We start from the raw sequence: 11857 nt of genomic DNA, 5'->3' as shown, positions 1-11857 counted from the left end.
GTGTGCAGGAGGCAGCCGATCAATGGTTCTCTCTCATCATTGATGTTTCTCTCTCTTCCTCTCCCCTCTTCTCTCTGAAATCAATAAAAATATATTTAAAAAAAAGAAATGTCTTTTTTATATTGATTACATGTTGAAATACTAACATTTTAATGTATTAGGGTAATAATAGGTTATTAAAATTAATTAAATTTGAATTTAGTATATAATAATTGTTATACACTATAAATTGTATAAAATAAATTATTCAAGTCAAATAGAAAGACTTGCTCCCCAAACTTTAAAATGACCATGTATGGCTCACAGTAGATTTGCTATCAGACAGTATTGTCTGTGTCCTTAACCCCAGGCTGCAGTGCTCAGTCCAGACACGTGTGCTGCGTTGTCCACGGATATCTCCAGGCCAAGAGCCAGAGCATCTCTGTCCCCTGCCCTCGCCGCTCTGTGAGTTTTACTGCTGGTTCAACCATCTCTGAACAACTGCAGCTCTTTAATGCTTTTTACTTTCCCACCATACAATAGTCAGCAGTTAGGCTTCCAACAAAATCATTTTCGCTGCATCGGTGATTCGAAAAGCAACTTAAACCCAGGACAAGAAAAACAACAAAATCACCTGTCAAATAGAAAGCAACCTGGTTCAGGTTTTGGAGACGCTGGAGCCTAGGTCCCGGGGGACTTAGCAGCCACCTCAGCCAAACTAATCACCTTCCCAGAACACCTCTCTCATCAGGCTGGTGAGAAAATTAATGCAGTAGCATCTGGAGCATTCCTGACACAGGTCATGCTTATCACCTGGTGTCTACAGTATTACCCAGACAGTCACACCACCAGCACCGCTCCAACACCATCCCTGTACCCTAAGCCTTCCCTTTGGTTGTCTGAGGGCCCCGTTTCTTTATCCAGAATATCTCTAATTTAACCGGTTTTCATCTTAGGAAATGTCATCTGCTTGTCTGCCATTCTCAGTACGGATCAGTTATCCGTACACACATGTCAGTGACACACCGACAAACAGCCCGAGCCAAGTTCACACCTAAGGATGGTGGTGTGTGGAGAGGACCCTCAGACCTCACAGAGATGCACCCCGCCAGGGGCCAGGGCTGCTTTGAACTCACAGACCAGTTCTTCAGCTTTGCACAGTCAGGCACGAACTTCTCCAACCTCGCACACCAATGACGGGGCCTCCTCACATGTCCTTAATTGCCATAGGTCAGACACATAAAACATCAGCCGGATGGACGGAAATTAAATATTTCACGAGTAAAGGATGAAATATTCTGCTGCAAAATGGAATCTTTATTTCAATAAAGTCATTAAGCAAATTTCAACCAATTCCCTTGCCACTTGATGGAAATCACTACGGAAGTAAACGTGATCGACTGCCCCACAGAATAACACACCACATAACCAGGGGACAACCTCCCACCCTTCCGGGAGGGGCAGGACCAGGAAACCAGACTCCGCTGTGAGCGCCATGGACCAAGGGCTCTGCATGAACAAAGCAATATTTCAAAGAACATGTGACATAAATCCCAGGACTTTAAGTAAAGGGCAAGGCAGGGCCAAAGAAAATGTGTGACATTGCAAAATCTGTTTTTAATAGAAAGTGCTCAGTCTCCCTTTCATGGCAGTTCACCCTACAGACAAAGCAACACTCTATCAAATCCACAGACACTGGACAACTTGCCTGTGAACAAGAAAAGCACGTGCTATAATTTTCAAGATAATTAAAACCCAAATCATCATCAGTGTCTCCTGAAAACATTTACTTGAACAGGACTCCATGTCTTAGAAGGAATATGGACTAAGGGAGGATAGAAGAAAGTTATCAGCCTCATTTCCAAGGAACTGGAATCACTAACTTACATGAGAATAGGAGATGGGGCATGGCCAAATACGGCTGGAAACACTGAGTTAGACAAAGATAAACTGAATCCTTCCATGGGGGACTCTTCAAAGCTTTTTTATAATATGCATAAAATAAATCTCCAAGAAGGCATTTAACAAGTCTAAATTCATTTCTCACAAAACAGAAGAGACACATAAAAAGTGCTGGACAAACTGAGCATCTAGTCCCTGCCCTAGAAGCTCAGGCTACAGAAACAAGGGGCCAGTGTGGGACTCAGTCTCTGGCACATCTGCCTGCCATGCTTGCATCGGTGTAGATAGGGGGACGCTGTGGGACACCCTCGTGTGTGTCCCAAGTGCGTGAGCTCGCCTGGGAGAAGGAAGGCAGATGTAGGTCACTGAGACACAACCTGGAAATCCAGTGCAAGATTGTCCTCTAACCAAAATGTAACAGAAGCAGAACCAAGACCCATTTCACAAAATAAAAGGCAAATCATTAGTGTGATGTGGGCAGGAAGGTAGGAGCTGGGGAAAAGGGAAGAATACAGCAGCAGGTCACGGACGCATACCAAGGCCGCGGTTACTGAAGGCAACAGCAGCCCCCAACAGATGCTACAACGGAAATCACAGGAAAGGCCACTTTCAGACTAGAGACTTCTTGCCTCTGAACAAACCTGGACACGCCTCACCTACCGGGTAGACAAATAATCTAACATGCTTGTGTCATGGTTGCAACTAACCCAGGCTCTTTGGGACATAAATCGATGGTGCCATGCTATGGAACCAGTTTTTAAAACACAGGTCCACAAACCCTTTATCAGCAACTATGAAATCTCAAAAGCTTCTAATACCAAAGGTGTTTTGTTACTGTTGTTATTTATGATTTTGGTGCAAAAAGTAATTCGGGGGTAAAACCTGATGTGAAGAGATATGAAGCTATTTTGAATACTGATATTTCCTGCTTAGTGTAAACATTTACCTGCATGTTGCAGAAATATTAATGTATTCAAGGGGTATAGTCCCAGACCCTACTATGTGTGCTCTGTAATATGCAGGGCATGTGCACATAAAACCTTTCTAGAAAAGAGATTCTGAAGTCTATAACATCTGGCCTCAAGGCTCTCAGCTAAGGGACTGCAGACCTGTACAGATGGTAATGTGTACTTGGTATGTATTAGGAAAAAAGTCGCTGCCTCTATTCACTTACAAGGATGCTCTAAACAGAGCTGAAATGAACCAGCTGTGAGTTTCACTGGAAAGGGCACACACAATCAATTTGGATCATTTAAGCCTATTGAAGACTTCAACTCATAAAGCACCAATAAGTCTAAATCAACAACTCCTGTGATCTCTTATTGTAATAAACAAGATTTTAATTACCTCAGACAACAAGCATGCAATGAACCTGCACTTTAATGGCGCTCTCAGAGGTTCTATCTGGAGATTTCTCTTTGCATTAACTCCAACTTGAGCTATTAGTGGAAACACCACATGATTCAATCCCTATTAGTGTCACATGAGCATTTAGTTAAGTTACCAGCCACAGGACAGGGAAAGATTATGGGACAGGGAGAAGACTTAGGACAGCCTAGAAGCCTGTGATTAGACAGATAACACAGAGCAAGTAAGCCAAGCAAGAACCAGAACAGGACCCTCTGACCTCACTGTTTTAACCACTGGCTTATCCTGAGCCTTCTGACTTCAGGATCCGGAAAGACATCTTCAACGGCTCTTTTATCATGTAAACCAATACATCCACAGTTCCTGGGGTTACGGGGTGGATGGTTTTGGGGGGTACCATTATCCTGCCCACCAAAACCGCCACTGATTTTTTATTCCTTAAATTTGCCAAGCATTAACTTGCCTTTGCTTATCCCTGTTCTACAGGCAGGCTCCAATTCATCTCTTCTATCTTAGTCAACGTCGTTCAGTAAAAATCTTTTATCTTAATAAACATCTGCCTCCACAGAGGTCTCCCAGCTTGTGACAAATGCCCCTCATTCCGAGATCACTACTGATATTACACAGCTACTTACATGACTGCTGGTTCAGTTTCTGTGTCATGACTAGACTGTAACTACCTGAAGGGTGGGGACTCAGTCCTTCTGGTTTACCTTTGTAACCCAGCACCTACAGAACACAAGGCACTTAGGGGGAAATTGCTGCAGGGTGAGGAATAAAGCTGAATAATAGGGGATGGGGAGGGACATCTGAGAATCCAAAGGGGGTCTAGTCTCCTAGGTATGGCTGGTAATCGAATTCCTAATTTCTTTTCTAGCGTTAATTGAGCTGTAAAGAATGTTGGCCATTGAAGGGCTTCGATTTTATTTTTACAAGGACATTATTTTTCTATTAGGCTGGACATTTTTAAGTGTAGGAACTACAAGACCAAGTCTAGGATTTCGGCCAGGAAAATGTGGAGAGGTCTAATTTCTGGATGTGTACAAAGTTGTGGATGACCTCAAAGAATTCCTGGGAAGCAGCAAAACCTACAAAATTGGGTTTGTTGCAATTTACCCTCAAGGGAGCAGATCCAGATTCTTGTGGGGCAGATGCTTCAAATTCCACCTACAGAGCAAAGCCAAGGCAGCTGCTGAAAACCATATCCTGACTTTATCTGGGAGGAATGGAGAGGAACCTGGCCCAGCGGTGCGTTACCCCTAAGACAAGTATACTTCCTCTCGCAAAACCACGAGAGGGTGGAACACTTCTCAAGCTGTGAATCCTCATGATTCAATTATACTTCAAACAATGCCACACACATAAAGGAAGGTCCGATTCCACTGAACGCACTGCTTCCTATGCTCCACTCAAACTGCGACACCGGGGCAGGATAATTCTTTGTTGTGAAGGCTGTCCTATGAACTGAAATATTTAGCAGCATCCCTGGCCATTACGCAGTAAATGTGAGTACCTTACCACTCCCACAGCAGTGACAACTCAGTTAGGAACAGTGCTGTCTTCTACCAATCCCAGGACAACCCTCAACAATGGCTCTTCTCTGACACCACATACAAGACAAATAAACAATGTCCCTAACGCTGATATATTACTACTTGATACATTACAATTTTTCACAGTTATAATTCCATTAAAAATGTAGTTATAAGGAGAGAAACAAATCAAGTCTGAGATGTTCAAATAATGAGAACATCTCAGGGAAAGTTGATATTAATAAAGAGCTCAAAGAAAGCAATCTATCCTATATAATAAAAGCCTAGGTGGCATCATGCAACGTCGTCACAAGATGGCCACGGCGACATCATCCCAAGGTGGCCGCTAGGGGCAATCAGGCAGGCAGGCAGGTGAGCAGTTAGGAGCCAGCAGTCCTGGATTGTGAGAGGGATCCCCACAGGCCAGGCCGAGTGACCCCGCCTGCTGGAGGGACCCCACTCACTCCACAGAAGCCCTTCGAGTCCCCCCCCCCCACAGCTGCCCCTGCTCACTCCGCAGATGCCAGGGAGGAACCGCGGGAGGTTGGCTCCAGGGCGTGTCCAGCCCAACTCACCCAGTCCGACCCCACCCTGCCAGCCACCTTCTAATTAATTTACTTTCAATGTGCAAGAATCCGTGCACCAGGCTCTAGTATAACATAAAATATTACAGACATGTTTTGGGCAAAAGTAAGCAATTTTTCTGTGCATATTTTAAAGTTAAATTTGATCCCATTACCTTTGATCTCTGAAATTCAAGTTCCTCTAAGTATATCCAGTAAGTAATTTAACATGTTTATCATATTTTAAAAAGCAAACTATGAACTAGATGGGACTGGATGAGAAACCCAATTAATACTGGCAGCCTTAGCATCTGATGTTACTTGAAAGACATAAATTGAAACAAGTTGGTCAAACAGTAAGTCTGGGTGTTGCAGCTTCCATTGCTAATTAGTTTTGAGCTTCATGGCACTCTTTGCGCAAAAGAAAACCAAAATATTAATTTAAAGTAATGTTTCCAAAAGAATATGCATCTAGTCCAGGGGTGGGCAAACTTTTTGACTCGAGAGCCACAGTGGGTTCTTAAACTGGACCGGAGGGCCGGAACAAAAGCATGGATGGAGTGTTTGTGTGAACTAATATAAATTCAAAGTAAACATCATTACATAAAAGGGTACGGTCTCTTTTTTTTTTTAGTTTTATTTATTTCAAACGGGCCGGATCCAGCAGGCCGTAGTTTGCCCACGGCTGCTCTAGTCTATGCATTTTTCCAGAAGCAAATTCAAGGAGGAGACAGGCTCGTCTAGGCATGAGTGGATGTGATAAGGGAAAAGGCAGAAGTTGTAGTTGCCGGCTCCAGAGTTCTTCCTTTTCACAGCAGATGCCAAAGTAAGTTTTCAAACTTTTCAGCACAAGTCTCTTGTCTGGAACAACATTAACTGAACAAATCGCAACCCGATTCTAAGATAAAGAGGCTTTGGAGCAAACCTGGTTGGGTACAAACTATCCCTTCCACTCAAACCACCCATGGGAAATACTCAGCAGAAGAGAAAACCAAACTGAAAAACATGATGCAATCTTGTTTCTAGGAATCAAGATTTCCACGCAGAAGTAAAGCTCAGACTTCTAAGAAATGATTCATTCCATTTACAGGGCGGAGGAGAACCCATGAAGTAGAAACCCTACTCATGAGAATTATAATTAGTGTGAGCAGGACAAGAAGACCCACAGAGAGATGCATCCTAGGACAGAAAAGTTTTGATAGTGAGAATTCCTCAGCTAAACTAGAAAAAATATGAAGCATTCACAGAAGTAGCTATATCTGGTTTCTCTAGGAATCATGGATAAGAAACAAATACACACACACACATATCTATAAAGAAATAATACTGGTTTTCTCATCTTATATGGATTTTCACCTCAGGTTAAGAATATTTAAAGGGCTTGAGAAGCTAAGGTGAGTGATGAAATCCTACAAATTTTATGCAAACCTGTGTGTACACACATGTATTTTCTCTATGGAGGGAGGGGTCTCAAGCATTCATCAGATTATCAAAGTAGGTCATGACTTAAGAGAAGTTACAAAACTTCTCTCAAGAAACTAAGAGCTATCCATGTTTGCATCCCGCCGTAGGCTCGGATGCACAGCCGTTCAGCTCTCCCATAAACCCGTAAAGCTTACCAAACAACCCACAAGCACGTTTGTCCCCACACAAGACCATCATCCGGACCATTATTAAAAGCAAAAATAAGGTTAGCGACGGGCAGGTGTTCTGTCCTCCAACATGAATAAGGTTTGGAGTCTTGCTCTTTTCCCTCCCAAGGCAGACATGACCCCCTGCACCCAGATGTTTTTCCTGCCCAGCAGCATGGATCTTTCAGAAAACTGACACGGTGGGTGCAACATGCCACCATCGATCCCAGCAGAGTTAACCGCAGCCATGCCACCAACAGCCACAGCCTTGTTTTAACAGCTGATAGGAGCAAGCAAGCTTCAAACCGCTTCCCTACTGAGAGAAGTTTCCGAGCCTGTTCTTCACAGAGCAACCAACTTTCCTATATTCCAAAGGGCAAACATGGAGTCATCTGAGTTTCCTACATAATTCCACCTTCAGAAAGCAGGGTCTCAGCTCAGAGGTTGGGCATCGACCCAGGGACCAAGAGGTCTCTGGTTCGATTCCCAGTCAGGGCACATGCCTGGGTTGCAGGCACCATACCCAATAGAGGGTGTGCAGGAGGCAGCCAATAGATAATTCTCTCATCACAGACGTTTCTGTCTCTCCCTCTCCCTTCCTTTCCCTCTAAAAAAATCAATAAAAACATATATATTTTTAAAACGCAGGGTTTCTGAAACGGACAGGGAAGAGAGACTGTGTCAAATGAAACAAATGCTTGCAAATCACCGCTCAGATCTGAATCTACTCAATCCAGATGTCCGTGACGTCAACATGCATCTCTGGTTAAACAGGGTGGGGAACGTGAGGATGGAGAGTCACCTGCCACGCTTACATGAAGGATTTCCACAGACAAAGGGAGAGACAGTACACGTTTGATTTGCAAAGTGATTAGGAGTAAAGACACAGCATCTCACTAACGGAAAGACACCAAGCACAGCTGCCCTTTGCCAGCTGGAGTTTCCCGTGCTCTCACCTCCACAGGGAAGCGCCGGCCATTGATGCTGTGCTCCGAGCCCGCAGAGCCATTGCTGTGGCCCCAGTGAAACTCCACCTTCTCCGCTTTGAATCTGCCGGGCAGGCCCGCGCCGCTGACGAAATAGTCGTCTTTCAGAAGGATGGCAACTGTAGGAAATGAAAGGGGAGAGAAACAAAGTGAGGGTCCAAAGCAAACTCAATAGGTTTCTTCTGTTGCTTCAAATAACGTTTATGGTCACCTTTCCTCGTCTTCCTGTTAAAAAAAAACACAAATAAAAAACAAGCCATGTGAATAAATTAGCACATTGTAGCTGCAGACTGCTCTCACTAAATCATGGAAATTCCCAGGGAATCGTCTCAAAATGTCTTATCCGTTTAACAGATGGGAAATTTGAGACAATGACAGAGTAAGTCTCCTAAAACTGACTGATGATCAAAATTATCTGGAGAGTGGGATTCCTGGGTCTACCCCAAGGTTCAAGATCTGGAATGAGATGGGAAATATATCTGATAAGCTGAAGGTGAGAGGCACATTACTTTAATCAGAAAAAGGCAAGATATCAGAAAATAAAATGTGCAGGTTCTTCCAATTATTAAGGCAACAACAGTGAAAAGGTAGCGGGGTTGGGTAAAGCATTCATTGCATTTGATAAATGTGCTCAGAAAAGTATAGCGCAAACTCTACTCATTCAGTCACTGAAATCATTGCAGATTAGGTTTACTTTACCGTTTCCATTCATTCCAAGTATAAGAAAATTCCCTCCGCCCATGTAGAAGAACACATATGAACGAATGTCCATGTCCACAGGGAGCCTCAATCAACTCAAACCCAAAAATCGCTTCCTTGAAACATGGGAAAGAGAATTTAAGACCAAAGAACTTGGACTTACACTAACAAAAAATTATGTTTTCCACAAGGAATGTGATATCCAAATGCATAAAAAACAGGTTTTATTTTATGTGATACATCTCCCCCTTTCTTGATTTCTAAGGTGAATTCATTCATTCATCCAAACAGTTTCTGGCTGCTAAGTGTAAGATGCCAACCAATATCGAATGGTTTATGATCAAAGGCCAAACGTGCTGAAGCCCAGGAGACCCTCTCGTAGCCTCATGGTCCCCTCTTCCTAAAGGAGTCCCAGTTCCACTGTCGGAGACCAGCCCTGCATGAAAGTTAGGTCTTCATGAAAGACAGACGCTAGACTAGGAACCTATTGGCGGAACAATGCCATTATGTTCAGCACTTCTCTATATAGAGGAAGCATTAGGTGCAAGTGAAGGAACCCTGCTCATATAAACCCCTTTTCATGGCATTTCAAAAGGCAATATTTCTCGAACTTCTGAAAAATATACAATGAATGTTCCATTAGTGGGATTGCAAATTAAAGAATAAAATGAGGCAAAAGCACGTGTTTTGTATGCTGATTAAACACGCTAAGGGACTGCTCCCCCTTTAGGGCATGAGAGTTTTAGAACAAGAGCTGGAAAACTGTTCCTGTGAAGGGTGAGATAGGAAACATGTAAGGCTTTCTGGGCTCCCTGTCCTGGTTGCAACGACTCAACCTCATCTTTGTAGCAGAGATGTAGCCAAACATACTACATAAGTGAATGGGTCAGGCTATGTTGAATAAAACTTTACTAATTCACACTGAAATTTGGATATATTTTCATGTGTCATGAAATATTATCATCCTTTTGATTTTTTTTCAACCACTAAGAAATTCAAAACAAAAAAACAAGGGGGGGTCACTTGGTGATCTCTAAAATACAATATATTTTAGAAAATAAAATACGTTGAACTAGTCATGCACCTTTAGTTTCAAAGCCAAAATGCATAGGAATTAGCTCAGCAGTGTCTTCAAAACCATTGATCACTCTCAGTCTGCTATAAATCCTATAGATAATATTTTACATCTGAAGGACGAAGGCAAAGCATTTTGAGTGCATCTGTTACAATACACCCAGGGACACGCAGCATCTTATTAATATTTGATTTCACCTAAATCATTTATGTCTCTGTCAGGGGTCATTTTACTTGTTTTATATGAATAATTAAAGCATAATTAGGGAACTGTACAATCTGAAACATTAATCTCATTTTTCATTTCACAGTACTTCTCACTGGAGCACAGGGCATGCTACATGCACCCACCCCGCTCGGAAAGTGGCTTCTATTTCTGCTCACCTATAAAACGGGGAACAGAGAACTTCCCCAGCTGCTGTGGAGCAACTTTCTGATGACCCCTGATGACAAGGCTGTTTCGACACGAAATGCACCCATGGCAGTCACCTCAGAGCACAGGTATACTGGGCACCAGGCGCTCAGGTGACGGATAAGCCGGGGCTGGAGTCCAATTCTGTCACGTAAGTGGCATGACCTTGGGAAGCTACCCACTCCTCTGGGCCTCGGCTTCCACGACTGTCCCCACAGTGCCTACCCGGCACTCAGACCCGAAGGAAGTCACCCCTGAGGAATCCCACGTGGGAAGCAGGTGACAGTGACAGAAACTCAGCGTGCACACACGCCGTGGCGGTTGCTGTCAAGCTCATTTCTCCAGACGTGGAGGAGCTCACGCCCAGCAGAGAAGGACCGCACAGGAATCTGCTCCATTGTCAGAGTGAAATGGTAAAGCCATATGGAGAGAGAAGCCTGCCAGCGGGGGCACACCTGGTGGGCGTGGCCCACACTCTGGGAGGAGATCTTAAGTGCCGAGTAGATGTTCCGAGATCAGTAAAACCCAGAGAAAAATCGTTTTCCTATCCAATAGTCACATCAAGGAAAATAAAATCCTAATTTGGTGCTAATATGTCCTCCACACTCACCTGATACTCATTCATTTCCACCTTTCACCGAAGAGTAGATATTATGCTAGAATTTAATAACTGGTAAATATGACTTATTTTCATTGATTATAGACATTTTTTTACATTACTCTATCCATGTCGTATAGCATAGGTTTTCCCATTATGGTGCTGATAAAAAGTTTTCTCTTAAAACCAGTCTGTTAATTTAAAATACTGTGAGTGAACTGAAGGAAACATTTAAATTTTAAAACAGCAGTAAGAGTTGAATTTGGATAAGGTGACGATTGGGAAGCTAACAAGCAACAGCTAAAGACTAAAGAACAATGGGATAGGATGGGGAGGAAGGAAAGGTGCCGGGAGAGAACTTTCTAGAACTAGGCCCTCCAGCTCTTAAACTGCTAACATGGTTGTGATTACACCAAAGCAGAAGGACAGAGGAAAGAGGGCGTGGAAAGAGCCAGGGCTTCAAATTCAGGATTCCTTAACCCAGAGACCAAGCCCACCTCATAGCTACCCACGGGCTCAGGCTGCCCACTCACACACACACACACACACACACACACACACACATACATACACACACACACAAATAAATAATTAAATAAATAAATAAAAGAGAGAGAGAGAGAGAGAGAGAGAAGAGAGAGAGAGAGAGAGAGAGAGCGAGAGAGAGCGAGCGCTAGACTCTAGACCCAGCGAGTGTGAATTTGAGTCTGGACTGCCCACTGTCCAGTTGTGGAAAACGTGCTGCAGTCCTTGGTGCCTCGGGTCTAGTTCCCCAAAACGGAAAAAATACAATAGGAACCTCACTCATCTTCCATGAGATCGCCAGGGTTGACACAGGCAGACTTTTCAGAACAGTAATTCACACAGGACTTTATGGCATAAAGATTGCATTTGCTGTGCTACTTAGAAAGGTTATTACCCCGGGGAAAGGAGCTGTAGCTTCCACACATCCCAGTGTCTAGGGCCTTATGTGAAACTGCTGTGCCCAGGGGCAGGGGTAGGGACAGGATTAGGGACAGGACAGGGGCAGGGCAGGGCAGGGGCAGGAGTAGGGACAGGATTAGGGACAGGACAGGGGCAGGGCAGGGCAGGGGCAGGAGTAGGGACAGGGCA

At 43.8% G+C, this 11857-nt stretch overlaps 1 protein-coding gene across 1 annotated transcript in view; it reads right to left on the bottom strand.

Annotated features, from left to right (window-relative positions):
* PTPRG (protein tyrosine phosphatase, receptor type G) overlaps nt 1-11857 on the bottom strand; it is a 531589-nt gene that overhangs the window by 242225 nt on the left and 277507 nt on the right. The window contains exon 4 of the mRNA XM_015558213.1: nt 7932-8080. Within this exon, the coding sequence (XP_015413699.1) occupies nt 7932-8080 (149 nt within the window). The remainder of the gene's footprint in view (nt 1-7931; nt 8081-11857) is intronic.

The sequence above is a fragment of the Myotis davidii genome, unplaced genomic scaffold, assembly GCF_000327345.1.
Source record: "Myotis davidii unplaced genomic scaffold, ASM32734v1 scaffold189, whole genome shotgun sequence".
In the NCBI taxonomy this organism is placed as follows: Eukaryota; Metazoa; Chordata; class Mammalia; order Chiroptera; family Vespertilionidae; genus Myotis; species Myotis davidii.
Note: the sequence above shows the minus strand (reverse complement) of the source record. Positions and strands in the feature narration are given on the sequence as shown.